The sequence below is a fragment of the Geotrypetes seraphini genome, chromosome 3 (assembly GCF_902459505.1).
Source record: "Geotrypetes seraphini chromosome 3, aGeoSer1.1, whole genome shotgun sequence".
Classification (NCBI taxonomy): domain Eukaryota; kingdom Metazoa; phylum Chordata; class Amphibia; order Gymnophiona; family Dermophiidae; genus Geotrypetes; species Geotrypetes seraphini.
Window position 1 is genome coordinate 168145859 of NC_047086.1, and position 21618 is coordinate 168167476.

Here is a 21618-nt window from a genome sequence, read left to right on the forward strand (position 1 = left end):
TTCAACACACATATCAACTCTCTGGTGAAAAAATTCCTCTTTAAGATGAGACAACTTAGGTCAATAAGATCAGTCCTGACCCAGGCCAGTTTCAGGACAGTAGCACAATCTGTCCTATTACCATACCTGGACTATTGTAACTCATATGTTGATATACTGGAAAAGAACTCAAGAGACTACAACTAAGGGGAAGTTAAGCATGAAGCTCTCGATCCCTCTTCACGTACTGCGTAGCACGTGACGCAAAAGCGTTCCTCCAGCATTCATCCAGCGCAAAACTGGGATGAATTAGGGATAAAAGAGCCAGATAACTCTATTCCTGCCAGTTCTGAAGCAAAACAAGGTGATTTAAAGGATATGGAGAACTTAAAAAAATTTTTTTTTTTGAGAAATCCAAGATGGATACGGCGCAGCATTTTAGCACCAAAAAAACGCTAAAAATGGTTTAACTAAAAGTAAAACCAGGATTTTAGAGGTGAGAGACCCTTTAGAATGTAGCAGAAACCCACAAAAACAGGTTTTTCATACCCCACCCCCCATTTTGCCCATAGGCTGTAACAGCCTTACTTACTCTTGACATGTGCTCTGTAGGTGCTCCAGCCTGCCTCAGCTCTTAAGAAGCACTAAATGCTCCAATGCTCATAGGAAAAAAGTTTCTAGCAACTGAAAAAATACAGTCTCCAAATGTACCACTCTGAGGCAGGAAGTGTCTAAATTACAGGCTGGTTCAGGAGCTCCCTCATGCTCAAAATTCCCTCATATGCAGCAATGAATATAAATTCACAAATAATTTTTTAAGAAAAAAGAAGGGTAAAGCAACCCTGATGGTGCCAAATTATTATTTTAGGGTAGGGACTTGGACTCCTCCAGGCATACCCCAAGGAAAGGACACCCTGAATTCCTCTCTGTTTGCAAAAAGTTCAACTGGGTGATCAGTCTGCCAACTTCTCTCACCAGCCCAGTCCTTAGCTGCATGGAATGCTCATCACAATTTGCTGTATACAGAAAATACTAATGTGCAGTGCCTTTTATAGTGCAGAGCTTGCAGCTCACAGAGTTCTGTCTTCATCTGATGGCCGATGAGCATAATCTATATTGGACTGATCAGGTTAGGATGAAAAAAAAAAAAAAATGTGCAAGTTTTCTTATATGCCTAACAAAATCCTTTTTAGGATACAATTCTCTTAGTCTTGCCTAGGGTTACCAGAGGTCCTGATTTCCCCAGACATGTCCTCCTTTTCAAAACCCAGCACGAGAGCAGGCAGCGGGGGAGGGGGGTGGAACTGGGCGGGCATGTGGGTGGGTCTTGATTTTACTAAAGTAAAATCTGGTAATCCTAGTCTTGCCTCCTCCAGTCCAAATACCTCAGTCGGTACTCTCCTTTCTGTATCTTCCCAGCTCTTTCACTTCCCTCTCCACAATCTTTCTCAATGAAACAAACCCACTTTAACTCTCTCTGATTACCACTGTTTTTACCTTCTCTCCTTGCAGCCAGCACTGTCAAAGTGCTCCTTCCCAGTTCACCCAATTGGCCAGTCAAGAAGATGCTTGCTAAATAAACAACTGATTGGTTACAGAATATGAAGGACAGGCCAGAAATAAGTCAACTGCATGGAACCACCTTCTGCAGTTTTCCATGTCCTCCCATACCCCAAAAGAGGACACCAATATCTCACCCGACTGGGAAAAAATCCAGTCAAGCAGCTTTTCCAAATCTTGGCAATTACAAAAAAATATTTCAGACACATGGCATCTGCCTTAGAAATAACAACAGAACAGTAAACACTGCTGTCAAAAATAGATTCTGTTTGAAGGTTGGTTGAATGCTGCATTTGGAGTTTGAGTCATATGTCTTAAAGCAGTGTTTCCAAGTCGGTCCTGGAGTAATCCCTTGCCAGTCAGTTTTCCATGATATCCGCAATGAGTATCCATGGAACTGATTTGCATACACCACTTCCCTATTTGCAGATCTCCTTCATGCATATTGTAGATATCTTGAAAACCTGACTGGCAAAGGGGTACTCCAGGATTGACTTAAGGGTAGCAGAGAAGAGAGAGCTCTGGAAGAAGTAGGAGAGGGGGGTTCAAAATAAATATACATAGGTATAAATTTATTCCGCTGTCTTTAATTGTTGCTTATTTTAAATAAAAATATAAAAATAAATATGTAAAAGAACAGACAATTAAAATTTTCTCAGTCAGAGTCCCAAAAATTCAGAGTTGTGGTTTACAAACTGAATATAGTGCCTTACCTCATTGGGTTGGGGAAGTATTGCTACAGTCATTGTACTGGTGTGAACACGGCCTTGCTTTTCAGTTTTTGGCACTCGCTGAACACGATGAACTCCCCCCTCATATTTCAAGTTCTTATAGGCTTCCAAGCCTGCTATACTAGCAGCAGCTCGCCGCAAACCACCTATGTACAAAATGACCCAAAGGAAAATTTTCACCTGTAATATTTTTTTAATTAGTATAATGCAAACACTGTTTGGAAATAACTACATCAGAAAAAAAAAGTCCTATATCAGGGAAGGGACGGATGGAAAGAAGGGAGGTCCCACCCCCAACCACATACAAATTAGAAACATCTAGCAGACATGCAGAGAGCTATTGGGGCGCCTATTAGAAGCATATTATATAAAATGAAAAGTAGGTACCTACTTTTCTTTATTCAAAAGTACCATAACTGGGTATATATAAAGGGACATTTTCAATATGACATCTAAATCAGCGTTTAGACGTTTTGCGGAACATGCACGCAAATCCAGCAGCAAACATGACCATTTTCAAAATTGCAAAACAACTATCTTGTTTTTCCAAAAATGGATGTCTGTGCTTTTGCATCTATCTTTCTGGCTGTCAGCATTTTGATGACCTCTGCCAATTTTATCCCCCGATATTCAATTCTGTGCCTTGTCCGAGCACTGGAACTGAATATCTGGGCATATGCGGCCAGATAAAATTTATCTGGTTCAGTGCTTAACCGGTTAAAGCGAACCACAAGAAGACAGAACTGTGTTTTATGTGATCCTGTTTATACCGTTATCTGATCCGGTTAAGTGCTGAAGATTGGCACTTCACCACATGTGCTGACTCTTGCCACCAGACCAACCACAAAATAGCCAGTTACAGCTTAAGCGGAGAGTGCTGCTGAATATCTATGGTTAGCCCTGGACAAGCGATTTAAACAACCAGGAGCTGTTTCTGGCCATTTAAATTATTTTGAAAATCAACTCTATGTGCATACTTGCCATGCAAACATTAATGCCTTCTTTAAAGAATTACCCCCAAGGTACATACAGATGCATATTTTATAAAGGACTTGAGCATGCAAGTTTCCAAGTTTCCAAGTTTATTAGGATTTTATATACCGCCTATCAAGGTTATCTAAGTGGTTTTACAATCAGGTACTCAAGCATTTTCCCTATCTGTCCCGGCGGGCTCACAATCTATCTAACGTACCTGGGGCTATGGAGGATTAAGTGACTTGCCCAGGGTCACAAGGAGCAGCGCGGGATTTGAACCTACAACCTCAGGGTGCTGAGGCTGTAGCTTCATCCACCGGGCCACACACTCCTCCTCCACCGTGCCACACACTCCTCCTGCAGAACTATGTTTGTTATACAGGTGTTATATAATTGCCAAGAGGCATATACATGTTAAAAGCACGCATACACAAACTATCCTCTGCTGAACATAAGAAGGAAGAATTATCAAGTGTGTATGTGTTTATCTAAAAAAGGAAGGACAGCATATAAAGGCTGCAAAGTGAGAATTAGTGCAACAGCTGTGGGCCATAAAGGATGCAGCTTCAAGGATACAGGCCCTGAACCAAGTCCTAGGGACCTGTTTTTAATAAATCAGGTCTACCCCATCTTCTGGAAGTATATTGGTGATGTCAATGGAATAGTTCAGTATCTCTACCCACTGAGAGTCATTGATAATTTCAACCAGCTACTTCACTTTCTAACTTTTGCTTTCCTGATTGCTTGTCTGTGGCAATCCTTCCTCCAACAAAGATGTCAGGTTGGAGCCAAGAACTCTTTTTTTTAAAAAATTAAATTTAATTAAATTTACAATAGAAGTACAAAATGAATCTTAACCTATAAGAAATAAATAACAGTAATAAAAGCAAGCGGCTGCATTCTTAGTTGTTACATAGCTCAAATTATGATAAAAATTAAATATCAAAGTAAACTCTATAGTATATGAAGTTCACAAATGTTATAAAAGGGTAATATTGTCTAATGGGCTGATCTAGATTGGGAACAATATGTATCTAGAACACTCCAACCTCTAAGAAATGACGATATATGACTGTGCTTTAATGCAATGATTTCTTCATATTTTCTATAGGCACATAATGTATTCTATCATTCTTGGTAGGAAATTCTTGAATTGTTTTTCCAATAAGTGACAATAATATATATGCAAGGCTAAAGCAATCATAAAATCAAATAATCTAGAATAGGCTGGCTTTAAATCAAGATTAGGATCGGACATCGAAGTATAAGTGTTCTATAAGTTAAAGGACTAGTTATAGTAAACACATTAGAAATGATATCCCAAATTCGAGACCAATATTGCAATAAGTTGTTACAAGAAAAGATCATATGTGATAATGATCCAGGTGAAGTATTGCAGTACCAAGATCAAGTAGTTCACATGAAAGTTTTGCAAGTTTTGAAGAGTCCAATAAGATTTATGTAAAATAAAATATGAAGATTGTAAAATAGCTGCGGATAAGGAAGGTTGAATAGATTTAGTCTGAAAGTTTTTCCATTCTGGGGTGGCGAGTTTTATTCCAGTACTGGGGTTGTGATTTGTGTATTCCAGTACTGATTAATCATAGATGGTTTCTTAGAGGATTGAAAAATTGTATATACAATGCATGCTGATTTTGTTGATTGTAGAAGCGCAGAGCAAATAGAGGTTATATGAGGATAGTTAGAAACATCTGTCGTATTATTTGGAAAATTACCTTTACAATGAATTAACATATTGCAAAGTTGACACTTGTCCAGTGTTTAAACCACAAGAACTCTTTTACTTTGGAACATATTACAAAGCTCAATGTATATTTGACTCACTTGCTACCCAGTGTCTGCTTGAATTCATCTTTCACATCCAACTTTAAATCATGCTAATTCCGATTTACTGACCTTGTTCACTGGGAAAATATTCCAGGATCTCGAAGTTCCAATTTCTGTAAGCAGCATATCGTTCATACATGGTGAACATTTCTGCAGTGAAGAGCATGGCTTCCTGTCCTCCCACTCCAGCAGTCAACTCCATGATCAAATCACTGTCATCAGCTTCATCAGGAGGGATCAAAAGTGAGATGATCTAGGCATGCACAAAATGACAAAGTGGAGGCTTTATACAGACCCTGCATAACTAAAATATGGCATTCTTATGCATTATGATGGCCATTATATAAATAGGCGCCTCCTTTTAGGCACTTCAATGCCCGACAGCCTATTCTATAAGAATACCTGGACAACCAGACTCCATTATGGAATTTGAGCATAAATGGGCATCAATGTACCTTACATTTAGGTACCTGCAGCTATACCATATATATGCATAACTTGCAGCATCTTGTAAGTTATGCACCAAACTGGGAGCCTTACCTACGTTCCTCCCAAGTATACAGTATACCCAACGTTAAGTTTTGTGCTATAGCACTTATATGTACTTTTACAGAATAGCACTTAGAAAACATAGAAAACTGATGGCAGATAAAGGCCAAATAGCCCATCCAGTCTGCCCATCTGCAGCATCAACTAAGAGATTCCACGTGTCTGCCCCATATTTTCTTGAATTCAGACTCAGTCCTTGTCTCCACCACCTCTACTGGGAAGCCATTCCATGAATCTACCACCTTTTCTGTAAAAAAGTATTTCCTTAGATTACTCCTGAGCCTATCACCTCTTAACCATCCTATGCCTTGTCATTCCAGAGCTTACTTTCAAATGAAAGAGAAATGCCTCATGCCACGTAGGTCTCTATCTTATCTTCCCTCCAAAGTCAGTTCAGACCTTATAGTCAGCCCTGACACACAGGAAAGCAGTAAACAGTACTTCCACACCTTAGGAATAAGCAACCATATATCAGAAAGTAGTTGAAGCCACCCAGAGCTGCCTATTAGAGAATAACACAGGGAAAAAAATCTGTCCCCGTCACCGGACCACCATCCCCTTCACCGCCCCATCCACGCTTCCCTCTGGCACCCCTCACGAGGTCCGTGCATCTCCCTCCCTCCCCCTTACCTTCATGGCGCGTTTTAAGGTTTCAGTGTTGTTAAAAACCACCGGAGTGTTCATGCACTCGTGTGCATGTGTGGGCGGAAGCTTCTCTTCTGACGCAACCAGAAGTTGCATCAGAGGAGAAGTTTCCGCCCACACACGCATGCAACTGCATGAACACTCCGGCAGCTTTCAACAAGACTGAAACCTTAAAGCACAGCGAAAGTAAGGGGGAGGGAGGGAGATAGATAGATTTGGGTGGGTAGGTAGGAAGGAGGGAGGGGGCCACGCATGATCAGTGACCACGTGCGTTCCCTCCCTTAACTGCAGGGACAAGGATATTCACCGCTCCACGGGGTGGTGGATGGCCTAATCCCCGGACCTGCAGTGAGCACCATTCCCCCCTCCACCGTTTTGGCGGGTTACCCACAGCTACTCGCGGCTAGCTGCGGGTAACATCCACCGTGCCATTCTCTACTGCCTATCCCCAATCTGAGCCTAAGCAGAGCCCTGTTAGGAGAGAAGAGGAAAATCCCAAGCGTGACCACCGAGAGAGCCAGAGAGAGCTGAAGCCCGTTTCCCCCTCAGCTAGGTTTGGATGTGGCCCTACCAAACTTAAGCCTTGCAGAAGCTAAGGAGAGAAGTGCAGGAGCAGTGGCTGAAAAGAGCTCTCCAGACTAAGAGACGGTCACCAGAAGAGGACCCAATGGAATGGCAGGGTCCTGAAGAACCCTAGACTCCGGAGCCATGCTTAGGTGAAAGCACGGAGATTGCTGAGCCAGAGCCAGTTCCTACCCTTACAGAGGAAATGGAGATAAACTTCTGCACGGTTGGCAAGTAACCATTTTGGGGGGGGGTTCTTTGAAGTTAAGGTCTGAAGCCTGTGTTCTTATTTTGCATTGTGCAAACCTTTACTGTTTAAAGACCTATGGCTACTGGCTATGTTCCAACTAGCTGATAGCAAAGAAACTGCTGGAACTGTTTTCTTTTTGGGGGGCATTGCTGGGGAGTATATGAAGTTGGGGTGTGTATGCTGTGTCATCCGGGTGTGGGATATTTCTTTTGTGGGATTCTTTTTCTTGTATGTTATCTGAAGAAGAAGTTATTGATAGGCTACACAACAAACTTTAAGCCCTGCAATTAGCTCTGTGGAGGAAATACCTGCCAATGCTGGTGAGAGGCAGACCATAGAGACTATTAAACAGATTTACCTTGTTGATAAGTTTGTTTGTTAGTGTATACAAGGGCCTTGGTGAAGAGGACTTGGTTTGGACTACTGAAGTCCAGGCACCTTGCTGGCCCTAAGCACAGTTCTAGTGTTTGGACTTTTCTTTTGTGAATTATTTTGTTTTACTGATAATTTGTTCCTGGGCCTGCTTGGAGAGTGAAAGCAGCCCAGAAAGAGCTGAATTCTGTGGGACTTACAAAAGCCTGGCTGAATGGATAGATAGCCAGAGTGGTAGTTTTTTTCTTGTTTCCTGCTGGCATTAATAATGAGGCCTGCTTAAAATAAACTGGCCTGAAAGCCGAGCTTGTCACCCTTGGAAAGGGGATAGAATAAAACTGAAATTATCCTTTAAAAGCCAGAACTGTTTGGGAGTTGTTTTTCTTTACTATTTGAATTTTGTAATGGACCTGATTGATATAGTTTTGGCTATTCTCACCCTGAAGGGACCCATTCTCCTTCTAGAGTGGCATGCATACGTAGGCTTATCACCCATCCCGGCACTACGGCTACCCCAGCGGAGGCCGGGTGGGTGACAACATTGAGATCTTTAAGTCATATGCCTTAGTCACAGCATATGCCTTATGACGAAGACCACTGACCATTTTAGTACCGTGTTTCCCCAAAACTAAGACAGTGGCTTATATTAATGTTGGGTCCAAAAAACGCACTAGGTCTTATTTCCGGGGTAAGTACATGATCATCTTTCCCTTCCTCTCCTTCACCCCAATTCTTCCTCTTTCCTTTCTCACCCCCAAATGTGCAGCATCTTTCCTCCCCTCCTTCCCATCCCCCTGTGCAGCAGAACCCTTGCCCAGCTTCTATCCTTCCCTCCCTCCCATCCCTTGTGCAGCATAACCCTAGAGCACCCCACCCCCGCCACGCAGCCCCCTGACCCTTCATCCTTCTCTCCCGTCCGAACCCTGCCAACGGCAAGCGAGCCCTATATACCTTCATCCAAATCAGTGTCGGGCCGGCAGCACTCTAAACAGGCTGCTTCAGCCTTGTCCGCCGAGGAATTCCCTCTGCCGCATTACTGATGGCATTGCGTGTACCATTAGCACTGGAAACCGGCTGCTACTGTCAATGCTATATTCTGATCTGATGTGGAGCTTTGTGCATCTGCACATGCTCAAAACCTGCCAGCTCCTGCCCCCTCCGAGATTCTAACCCTATCCCCCCCATGCAGTTTCCCCCCATGCAGTTTTCCCACTTACTCCTATCTCCCTTCCTCAAAGTGCAGCTTGCGATCTTCAGGCCACTGGCAGCTTAAATAGACTGCCTTCAGCAGCCCCAGAAGCTTTGCTTCAACTTCCTGTCACCACAAAGGCAGGATGCTACAGCAGACAGATAGCTTCTGGGTTGTTGAAGGCAGTCTGTTTAAGCTGCCGGCAGCCCCAAAGATTGTAAGCTGGGGAAGGGAAAGAGGTTTCCCACTGGGGGAAAGGAAGGTAAGGTGCCGGACTGACAGCTCATTTGCCTGTTCCTCTGCAGCACCCCTGGGTGCCATGGCACACAGTTTGGGAAATATTGTTTTAGACTATTATTTTAGGTCTGGGGTATAAAAATATTTTAAAGGTGCTTTACTTTTAGAAATGCTTTATTTTGCTTTTAGTTTGCTTTATTATTTTGGCCCATTTCTGCAAATATAAGAAACATTCTAACCTGAAAAAGCCAGAAAATATGGCATATCCAAAATTTCCAATTCCTTGCATTATAGAAAAGGTATTGCTGCTTATAGTGGGCACAGCAGCAACAAATCCACACTTGTTTTTTCCCCAATATGTAATATGCTTACTTGCTCTTTCAGTTTGATCATCTCTTCTTGGCAAGATACTTTTTCATCTTCTGCAAGTTTTCTTAAATCCTCACTTTCATCTAAAGGAACATGAACCATCCAATATGTTAACACATGATTAAGAAAACATCTATATTAATACCTCCTAAGGACTGAATTTTATATACTGCGCCTAAAAAATCAGCACTGAACATAGCACTATTCTATAAATCACACTTAAAGATGGGCACGGTTTATAGAATAGCACTTACACCCAAGAACCACAAATAAATTTAGGCGCGGACATTTGCACCAACAAAAATGTGCAAGTGCCTGCGTCTAAATTTAGGTATATATATATATATATTTAATATTTCACTGCCTTCCACGCTTTGTCCCACCCCCATCCCAAAGCCAGCCTGCCTGCCTGTCTACCTCTCTCCCTCCCTCCATGGCCAAAGCCAGCCTGCTTGCCTGCCTACCTCCTTCCCTCCCTGCCCCGCAAGAAAAACAAACAAACAAAAACCTCTACCCTCCTTCCTTTCCCCCTGCTCATTACCGCTCTAATGCTGCTGCTAAAGCCAACAGGATGTCTTCTTTCCCACGTCAATTCTGACGTCAGAAAGACTTCCTGTCAGCTTTAGCAGCAGTGGCAGGGCAATAAGAGAAGGGAACCCAGGGAAAGGGACAGGAAATGATCGCCTGCTCCATTGTCCCCGAGCACAACTTCAGGACAGGAGGGCTGAAAACGGACCTATGGTCACTTTAATTTTGCCGGCCCTGCACAGACCCGCAGAAATTTCATGCGGACCGGTGGTTGAAGAACAGTGAAATAGTCCATCTGCAGTATCCACTATCTCCTCCTCTCCCTAAGAGATCCCACATGCCTGTCCCATACTTTCTTGAATTCAGACACAGTCTTTGTCTCTATCACCTCTACTGGGAGACTATTCCACACATCTACCACCCTGTCTGTAAAAAAGTATTTCCTTAGATTATTCCTGAGCCTATCACCTCAACTTCATCCTTTGCCTTCTCATTCTGGAGCTTCCTTTCAAATTAAAGAGACTCGTCTCATGCATATTTATGCTATGTAGGTATTTAAACATCTCTATCATATCGCCCCTTCTCCCACCTTTCCTCCACAGTATACATAGAGATCTTTAAATCTATCCTCATATGTCATATGACAAAGGCCAACAACCATATTATTAGCCTTCCTCTGGACCAATTCCATCCTGTTTATATCTTTTTGAAGGTGCAGTCATCAGAATTGTACGCAATATTCTAAATGAGTCTTATACAGGGACATCAATACCTCCTTTTCCTACTGGCCATTCCTCTCCCTATGCACCTATGCATCCTTTTACCATTCACCTTAACCTTTTCAATCCGTTTGACCCCCTTAAGATTATAATACACTATTACACCCAAGTTCCGCTCCTCTTTCGTGTATAATTCATGTACAAAAGTTTTTCATTCCCTAAACTGTACTGTTCCCTCAGGTTGTTGAAGCCCAAATGCATGACCTTACATTTTTTAGCATTAAATCTTAAGCTGCCAAATTTCAAACCATTCTTCAAGCTTCGCTAGGTCCTTCTTCATGTCATTCACACCATCAGAGGTGTCTACTCTATTGCAGATTTTGGTATCATCCGCAAAGAGGCAAATCTTACCTGACAGCCCTTCAGCAATATCGCTTACAAAATTATTAAAAAGAACAGGCCCAAGAACTGAACCTTGGGGCCCACCACTGGTAACATCCCTTTCCTCATAGTGATCTCCATGGATTATTACCCTCTGTTGCCTTCAACTTAACCAGTTTCTGACCCAGCTTCAGATAAAGCTACTTAGTATTCAACCAATATTAAGTAACAGTTTCTAACCACATTACCAAATTGCTATGAATAGCCAGCCATATTATGAGGATATTGTAGGACCATGAGCAACCTCTATATTTATCTCAAACTACTTTAAGTTTTAAACCATAATCTTATCTACATGAGGTAGAACATATTCAGACTTATAGAGGTATGTTCTGATAAGGTTGAATTTTAACCATAGTCTTATGGACCACCCTAAATTGGTTCCCATATATTAATGAAAGATCCCAAGCTCTGCACACCATTCTGTTTTTTCACCAATTCTGTGGCTGGTTGGAGGAGGCAAGTCCTTCAGTGATTACCCCACCTCTGAAAGATGATCTGGTATTTAAGTACAGGTATCCATAGGAGCCAACTATTCAAAATGATAGGGATACTAAACCCAAAAGAAATTACCCCTTGTGGACACAGTTAAGCAGTTTGCTTAATATTGGGGGTGCTCAAGCACCCACAAAATTGGCTCCTATGCATACGATTAAAAGTGTATATTATGTATCCCAAATGAGGTCAGGTCAACCTCCCTCCCAAACCCAACTAAATTGCAGATCTGTATATCATGAACAGCTCATTCTTCAAACTGTACTCTTGAGCTTGGCCAAAATTCAGTCACTGCAGCAACGCTTCAGTCTTTCCTGAGGATAGTTACTGCTATAGGAGCTGCGAGTTATTTTAACTTGAAAAATTGTCTGCAGATATTCTTCTTAGGACTCCTGAGAAGATACATGAAAAATCTGGCAAAGCCCACAAAATGAATAATCCATCCTTTACTCTTCATCACTGCAAAGCAGCTATAATATTATGGTAAAACACGGATTTCCTGGAGCCTCTGGATTTCCCCAGATCCTCTATAAATTTTAAAATTTGACAGTTTCTTCTTGACTCTTATAAATATGTAGACTATGGATATATTTTTAATTTTGTTCTTATTTATTCATATGTCAGTAAGGCTGTGCATGACTTTCCTGCATTACCCTGCAATTCCAGTCCTTCAATATGCACCTTAAAAACCATCCCCTTTTTTGGTGAGCCTCGCCTCCCCCCATGTCAGTTTGCATCACAGGTGGGCGTGACTGTCAGTGCCAGTATTCATTTTAAAGCCCCCCTCCCCCAAGGGATCTAGGTGAATGCAGCCCTTCTGAAAGAAAAGAAAGTTAGATCCAGGTGGATGCAGCCCTCCTAGATAAAATAAAAATGCTGGTGGATGCAGCTCTTCTGGAACAAAAGAAAGCTGGATCCAGGTGGATGCAGCCCTCCTGGAAGCAAAGACCTGCTCTATCTTCCTTTGCTTAATCCCACCCTCACAGGTGGAGAATTGCAGGTCAGTGGGGACAGGGCAAAGAAACAGACAAAAGACCAGCATAGGGGCTTGCCTCATACCAAAACCAGCAGTAGCTGCCAAAGGAAAATTACACTCTAGTCTTAAGATGGTGCTTTGAAGAGCCAGAGGATCCTGCTTTTACCTAGGCCCTAAAATTATTCCAAAAGCACCCACAACAGAAAGGTGCACGCTTAAGAGAGATACCAAATACAAGAAACTAACAAGAAATTGAAAAAGACTACTCATCCACCGCGTGCACCACCTAGCTGCAAGCACCTCCTCCAAGCTCACCTGTCTGCATCAGTCCGTCGAGGTCGCGCAGCTCGCGCTCTCTGGCTCTCAACCGGCGGACCAGTAAGAGCAGCTCCTGCAACCGCAGGCGCGAGCCACCGCCGCCCCCTATCCGAGGCCCCGCCTCTTCCAGCTTACTCAAGAAGGTCTGCAGCGGCTCATGCTGGAACGCATCTCCCAAACGGGGCAGACAGCTAGCGCTACAGGGTCGCCTCGAGACCTGATCTGCCGCTGTCCCCACATCCAATGCAAAGCTCGGTACGATACGGACAGGCAGCGTGAAAGCGGTGCACAACCGTCCAGTTACACGAAATGTACTCCGGAACAACCTCATGAGCACTTCTCGATCAGTCTCACAACAACCACTGGGAGGGAGGGGGGGGGGGATAAAAAGGCGCATGCGAGTTCATGTGCGCAGGCTCAGAGGGAACATCCCACGTTCACGTTGGCGGAAGGAACAATACGGAACACGTTGAACGTGTCTGGGGTGTACTCGGCAGGATTACAATTTAGTGTTGTGTTTTTATTGCTGTTGTGGCTAAAAGTTGTTCAGGTAGCGGAAAGCCTCCGTCGCCTATTTTGTAATTATTTTATTAAAAATTTGTCTATTAAGAAAATTCAGTATAGATCTGTATAACGAGCTGGAATGTTTTAGTGTTCTTCATCTGAGGTGCATGTGGGGCTTGTCACGCTTCTGCGATTATAAATTATATCATCTGTAGGTATTTCCAACTCAAATCTTAAAAAAAGTAGTTAGCAAAAAAAGAAAAATCGAAAGGTATTCATTATGCATGGGAAACAATCAAGAGATGGAATTTTGCTACTTATTTTATTTTGTTTGGTGAGATTTATTACCTTTATTAAAGATTCACACAAAGCAGCTGTAAAAACCCCGAATGGTGAGGTGAAGCAATTACATTACCATTTAATTATTACAATTAAATGTATGAGGTGTTATAATCACAGATGTTACAATGGATTTCCCCTTCACGTCACACCAACACATATGTTAAACATTTAAATATCTGTATTTATATGTAACAACTAAAAAAAAAAAACAACAATTGAGGATAAAAGAAAACTAAATCAGATGTTTATACAAGGTAAATGAATAGCAAAGCTAATTTACCATTCACATGTAATCAAGTTTACATTGATTACATCAGGGGTATCAAACTCAATCATATAAGGGGCCAAAATCCAAAAATAGGCTATTAAGATACTTAAGGGGTCCTTTTATTAAGGTACGCTAACCAATTTAGCACACGCTAAATACGCACCTTTATAAAAGGACCCCTTAGTCTTAGTAGAAGTATAGTGTTACAACCTCACCAACCCCACACCAGCTCTGTGATATAAACAAAAAAGATTTTTCCTCTCTTTTAAGTCCTAGTTCACACCTCTTGTCTAACACCAGCTCTGGCAGGATACACATTTCAAATCAGACATATTGTAATCACGAAACAGAAAATAAAATAAAATTATTTTTTTCTACCTTTTGTTGTCTGGTCATTATTCAAATCATGTTGTGATTCCTGGCTCTGGTTGTCTTCTGTATTTTTTGTAAGCTTTGTTGGCTAATACATTAAAACCAATCTCAGACGGGAGCAAATACTGGCATTTAGAAAAGAAACACCAGAGAACAGAAAGAAAAATAGTTTATGCTGTATCTGAACCCTACTGCTAGCATTCAGGCAGAGTTCTATCCCCGTGAGACAAATCACTCATTCCCTAAAAATAACACTAACCTTACCAGCCTTTAGGACTGCCACTTTCCCCTTCCCACTTAAATTTTCATACCATTACTGGCATAGGGGGACTCCGATGTGCCATCCTGAAGGCTTTCCAGGATCTGTCCTTTCCCAATATCGCTGTCTTCAACTAGCAAGAACTTGAATGCATTAGGTTGAACCACACAGGCCACAGCCCGACCAACTTTTCCATTACTTTCCGTTGCATTATCCCGAACAGTATAAAGCAAAGACTCACTGATGCTTTTCTCGTGAGACTACGACTGCGAGATCAACCCCAGAATACAAAGCGTTGTCACATTTGCGCTCTTTTCCTAAATGATATGAGCAAGATGTTGGACCAGCTTAAGTGTAAATGGAATTGTTCGGCGGGCCAGAGTTTGACATGTCTGGATTACATCATTTATAGCTAGTGATAATAGTCAAACCTCAAACAAACATGTCTTACCTTTCAGCTTAATACAGTACCAGCTTTGTTCTAGGATATCCAAACCAACAACAAAACAAACTGGATGGAACACAGTGTTCTTGACCTTCCTTTATTTCTTCAGCCAATGTTAAGAAAAATATCCACATCATTACATTACATTACATTAGTGATTTCTATTCCGCCATTACCTTGCGGTTCAAGGCGGATTACACAAGAGTTGTTGGGTTACAAGAATTGCAACATTACATAAGAACTGTCGTAATTCAGAGTCTGGATTTATAACAGGATTTGCCTGAGTGAGTCATGTGTTAGTCTGCTATAGACAGACCCCTGCGTGCCTTTATATAATAAAACATCCAAATTGCAGATACGCATGTTTATATGAGCTTTGAAGCCGGGTGTAAATCGACCCAGTCCTCAGGACACACCTGGTCAGTCAGGTTTTCAGGATGCCCACGATGAATATTCATGAGATAGATTTGCACAAAATGGGGGAACTACTACCACTATCCAGTTGTGTCCGACCCTTAGGCCAGTCCTCGCCACGATTCCCTGGTTTCCACGGCTTCTTTCAATTGCTTTTCTTTTCAATTCTTTCATCAACCGTATTAAAAACCAATGGACCCGACACGGGCTGTCTTTTGGCTAACAAAGCCTTTCTCAAGGGTCCGGTCGTTAAATAATACACAGATACTGTGGAATTAGTTTCCAAATCACAAATGCCATGTGTAGAATGAAGCCGTCTGGCTGCTAGTACACAGAAACTCTCTGTGAGGAGAGGAATTTCTGTGTACTAGCAGCCAGCCCAGCTTCATTCTACACATGGCCTTTGTGATCAAGATATTTATTACTCATCCTATTTCTGTACATTGGATTACTGCCTATTTTATGTCAGAGCTTTTTCAATCATTGAGCAAGTAATTTATCTGTTGCCTTGTGTTCTATTCCTCTTCAATTGTTGCTATGGTGGATTCTTCTATTTCCATTTCACTTAATTCCAATGTTCAAAATACTAGGGGCTCCTTTTACGAAGCCGCGGTAGCGGTTTAATGCGTGTAATAGTGTGCGCTCAACCGCTGGACACGCTAGCTGCTACTGCCTCCTCTTGAGCAAGTGGTAGTTTTCCAGCTAGTGTGGGAGTTAGCGCATGATGAAAAGTCCACGCACATTAAAGCCACTACTGCGTCTTCGTAAAAGGAGCCCTAGGTAAAAATAAATTGAATTAAAAGTATAGTTAAGAATATATTAAAAAACTACTTAAGTGAAAAAGTTATTTCCTAATACAGTATATACTCGAACATAAACCGGGATTTTTGGGCCAAAAAATTGGACCAAAAATGGGGGTCTCGGTTTATATTTGGGTCATCCCCCAGTGACTACCCGAAACCCTCCTTGACTTCCTGCAGACCTGCCTTAGGCCGGGACAGGAGGGATCCCTCTCGTCTCCTGCCCCAGCCAACACTAATAATTACCACCCTCCCTCATATACCTGTTCCCTGGTGGTCCAGCGTGTATCCCTCGCTGAAATCCTTTGTAAAGGTAGTAGCCAGCGGTGCACCCGTGCCAGCACACAGGAGCGAGTTTTTCATGCTCCCGGCCAGCACTGCACCGCTCCTTGATAGGCTGCTGCGAGAACTCCGAATCCCGTGAGAACTTGCTGCAGCCTATCAAGGAGCGGGAGCAGGGCTGGCAGCAGCAAGAAAAGCTCACTGCTGCGTGCCTGCTTGGGTGCGCTGCTGGCTACTTACCATTACTAAACTTCTGGAGGATTTCAGCGAGGGATACACACTGGACCACCAGGGAACAAACAGGTAAGGAGGGAGGGTGGTAATTGTTAGTGTCGGCCGGGGCAGGAGACGGGAAGGATCCCTTCTGTCCCGGCCCTACCACTAGGTGGTTTAAGTTAAGGAGAATTGTTTACTGGTAATCTGGCTGGGTGTAGAGAGGAGTACGGGACGGTCAAGCCATTGTGACATACACTGATGAGGTTGGCTTCTTTTTAGGGGGAAGAGGGTACAGGGAAGGAAGGTGGGACAGTGTTCAGAGCCTGGCAGAGATGGGGGGAAGTATCCAGAGCCTGGCAGGGAAGGAGGCTTGGTTCACAGCCTGGTATGGAATGGGATTTAGTGCAGGCCAGGGAGGGAAGGGAGCTGGGTGGAGAATTTGACAGGGAGGGGGGCTGAGTGCAGAACCTTGTAGGGGAGTGCGTGATGGAGAGGATACTGGGTGCAGATCCTGGCAGGGCATGGCACTTGAATATTAAGCCTCTGACTTATATTCGAGTCAACCATTTTTCCTTCTTTTTGGGGGGAAAATGGGGGTCTTGACTTATATTCGGATCAACTTATATTAAAGTATATACAGTACTTTCTGAGTAAAAGGTAAAAGTACAGTATAACTTTATCCCAATAACTATTGCTGCACAAGTCAGTCCACTTTGCTTTTAGTAAACCTAAAGTTTGAAAATGACTGTCATTTATGTGAGTACACTTGTGAGTCATTAATCCAGCCTAGCTAAAAGAACATAAGAATTGCCACTGCTGGATCAGATCAGTGGGACATCGTGCTCAGAAGTCCGCTCATGTGGCGGCCCTTAGGTCAAAGATCAGTGCCCTGAGACTAGCCTTATCTGCAGACGTTTTGGTTCAGCAGGAACATGTCTAACTTTGTCCTGAATCCCTGGAGGGTGTTTTCCCCTATAACTAACTTTCTTAGGTTTGTACGGAATCTATCCCCTTTTAACTTTAGAGAGTGCCCTCTTGTTCTTCCTACCTTGGAGAGGGTGAACAACTTATCCTTATCTACTAAGTCTATTCCCTTCATTATCTTGAATGTTTCAATCATGTCCCCTCTCAGTCCCCTCTTTTTAAGGGAGAAGAGGCCCAGTTTCTCTAATCTCTCACTGTACGGCAACTCCTCCAACCCCTTAACCATTTTAGTTGCTCTTCTCTGGACCCTTTCGAGTAGTACCGTGTCCTTCATGTATGGCGACCAATGCTGGATGCTGTATTCCAGATTAGGGCGTACCGTGGCCAGGTACAGAGGCATGATAACCTTCTCCGATCTGTTCGTGATCCCCTTCTTAATCATTCCTAGCATTCTGTTCGCCCTCTTCACCGCCACCACACATTGCGCGGATGGCTTCATTGACTTGTCGACCAGTACTCCCAAGTCTCTTTCCTAGGGGGTCTCTCCAAGTACTGCACCGGACATCCTGTATTCGTGTATAAGATTTTTGTTACCGACATGCTTCACCTTACACTTATCCACGTTAAACCTCATTTGCCATGTCATGGCCCATTTCTCGAGTGTGTTTCTCACGTTGCAGGTCTTCGCAATCCTCCTGCGACTTCACTACTCTGAATAACTTTGTATCATCTGCAAATTTAATCACCTCACTCGTCGTACCAATTTCCAGGTCGTTTATAAATATGTTGAAGAGCATGAGTCCAAGCACCGAACCCTGCGGCACTCCATTTGTGACGCTTTTCCAGTCCGAGTATTGTCCATTTATCCCCACTCTCTGTTTCCTATCCACCAGCCAATTTTTAATCTACATGAGTATTTCACACTTGATTCCATGGCTCGCAATTTTTCGAATTAGTCGTTCTTGCAGAACCTTGTCGAACATCTTCTGAAAATCCAGATATACCTATCTGCCTGTTTACTCCCTCGAAGTAGTGCAGCAAGTTCGTCAAGCAAGGTCTTCCTTTGCTAAAGCTGTGCTGGCTGGTCCTCATCAGATTGTGTCCGTCAAGGTGATAAATGATGCAGTCCTTTATCAGCGCCTCTACCATCTTTCCCGGTACCAAGGTCAGATTCACCCGTTTGTAGTTTCCAGGATCTCCCCTTGAACCTTTCTTGAAGATCAGTGTAACATTTGCCACTTTCCAGTGATCAATGGCTGCACTAGCAGAAAGTGAATTATTCAGTCTGTTAAAAAGTTCCTCCAAATCAGGCCAGGCTTCCATATTGCTGATGTCATCTCACTGGGTGTGCAAGTATTGATCAAAAGAATCAACGTCTGAAACACTTGTCTTCTGTACAGCAAAGAATACTTTGCCATCATTTGTCTCCAACTCATTCAAAATTCAGCAATAAAGCTTTTGACAGGTTTCACTACATCTGATCATGTTACACTACTCCTTAAAAAAAGAACACTGGTTACCAGTTTCATATCATATTACCTTCAAAATACTTGTTAGTATTCAAGACATATCATTCTACCTTACCTCTATCTTCCTCATCATTTAACTCCATATACACTATCCAGATCTTTATGCTCTTCATATTCTTTACAACTATAAGTTCCGTCTCTTTGGCAAATCTTTTATGACTCCACACGTTCAAGTATACTCACAGTATTATAAGACCTACATTATGGAACTTGCTTCCTCTTGAGATAAGATCACTACCATCTTATTTGGAGTTTCATATAGCCTTAAAAACTTACATATTCCGAGATGCATTCAGTAGCTAATACATATACTAGTTTCTTCATACAATATTCACTATCCTTAGCATGGAGGTCCTGTGGGCAACATATTTTCATTAGCAAGATTATTATATTTATTCTTTACACTGCTCTATAACAAATGGAGTTCTACTTTTTACATTTTCTAACTCTACTTATTTTAATGTAACTGCTTAGATGGCTTTGGCCCTGGGGCAGTATATCAAATTTGAAAAAAACTTGAAACTATTAAAAGTAGTGCTGTCTAATTGCACCTTCATCTTTGTTATCATCATGCTAATCAATTACTGAGAATGCTTTCACAAAGATGGAATCATTGTCTGTTGTTGTTCTAACAATTTTTCATTTAATGGTTAACAATGAAGCCCGGATTCTATAGATGTGCCTTAACTTAGGTGCCCTACGAGTGCCTAAATGCAAAATGCCGTTTAAAAGAGGTCTTAAAAGAAAATTCAAGGTGCCTATGGTGCCTAAAAAATGGCATCAGAATCACGCCAAGAGGCACTTTATGACACCTAACAAAACTGTAGGCATGGCTAACACTAGAAGTGGCATTAGGCATCGTAAAGCACCTGTGTAAGCCTTGAAAACCCTGGCTTACATTTCCAGTGCCTACCTTTCCCAAAAGCATGATTCTATAAATGGTGCCATCACTTTACACCCAAACAGGAGATTCTACCTCGTCACGGTAGAACAAAAGGAAACAGAAGAGGCGACCTGTGGTGCTCAATGTCTTTATTCACAATCAAGACCAACACATATGTGTTTCAGCCGTAAGCCCTGCCTCAGGAGTTCAATTCTCAATGTAGAGCGCCTTATCACAACAGTCTTATGATTAAAGTGTTCAAGCCAATTATCACAAGACAATTATCATGCTCTGAGTGTTTACGATCATCTATTTTTCCTATTGTAGAGCCACATGTATGTACACCGGGAATTACAACCAACTTCAGCTTCATCTATGCTTCAGTGATCCAACTGATCATTAATTACATTACATTAGTGATTTCTATTCCACCATTACCGTGCAAGTCAAGGTCTCTTTGGCTGGAGATCAGTAAGAAATTCAACAAACACAGGCAACTGTATTGTTCTCATAGGCCAAGGGTAGGCAATTCCGGTCCTCGAGAGTCACAGGCAGGTCAGGTTTTTAGGATATCCACAATATATATGCATGAGATAGATTTGCATCTCAAGGAGGCAGTGCATGCAAATCCATCTCATACATATTCATTGTGGATATCATGAAAACCTGACCTGCGTGTGGCTCTCGACCGGAATTGCTTACCCCTGTCAAAGGCTAAATTCACTAACTGCAAACTTCAAGATGAGATGATTCACTGTTGGCATGGCACGGTCTGTAAAAGCAAACTTTGTTACAGTTTTTCTTCCTTCATTTGGTTTACCAAAGAATCATCATTTAAGCCTCACTTCCATTTTTACTTTTTACTGTATCAGATGTGACTAGGTAGAAGTAGTAAGAACTGGTGAAAATATTCAGTAAAAACAACAAATTTTTTTCCTGTAGTTCTTTACAAGTAAAATCAACAAAACTCTTAAGTACAGCAATTTATTTGGTTACTATACAACACTGCTTAATTCCTGGTTGTTGAAGAGTAAAACTACAGTGCTTTCTGACTTGTGGTGCACATCCAATTCTAAAGTTTTAATTCTGTTTTAATAGAAACCTGGTTGAGGTCAGGAAAGGAAGGCTTAATATACCATAGTTTCCCTGCTCACTTCTGTTTTTAGTAGAAATTGAGTATCCCACATGCATGAAGGTATGGATATGTATGTAGCTTGCACCCTCTCATCTGTGAAACTTCAGACAGATGACTTTTCTTGCAAGGAAATTCTTATTAAATTGCAAGTTAATGGGATGAATTGAGTCAGACTCAGGTGATTTCAATATACATGTGGACAATGCACAATGATAATACAGTATGACAGACATTTCTTCTACTGAAGACTTAAAGTTTTACTCAACATAACTCTTTATCCTTAGAGAAGCAAGCAGCATATTCTCACATGTGGGTGATGTCATCCACAGAGCCCCGTCACAGACAATGAAAAGTATAGAATCATTTAAAGCTTTAATAAGCTTTTAGACTGTCCACACTTGCGCATGCACCTTCCTGCCCGATGCCAGCTCACAAGGTTATCAGTTTTACGTGGAATGAAGATGTATCTCCTGTTTCTCCATCAAGTTGCCTTCCCGTTT

General features: G+C 42.2%; 1 protein-coding gene across 2 annotated transcripts in view; it reads right to left on the minus strand.

Annotated features, from left to right (window-relative positions):
* MTRF1L (mitochondrial translational release factor 1 like) overlaps positions 1-13108 on the minus strand; it is a 31246-nt gene extending 18138 nt beyond the window's left edge. The window contains exons 1-4 of one of the 2 annotated variants that reach the window (XM_033939776.1): positions 12743-13108; positions 9272-9351; positions 5163-5346; positions 2253-2416 (exon numbers count right to left, since the gene is read on the minus strand). In XM_033939776.1, the coding sequence (XP_033795667.1) occupies positions 2253-2416; positions 5163-5346; positions 9272-9351; positions 12743-13076 (762 nt within the window). In that variant the 5' untranslated portion in view covers positions 13077-13108. Of the gene's footprint in view, positions 1-2252; positions 2417-5162; positions 5347-9271; positions 9352-12673; positions 12713-12742 lie in introns of those variants that run through there. The other variant, XM_033939777.1, reaches the window with a different exon arrangement.
* Positions 13109-21618: the final 8510 nt, after the last annotated feature.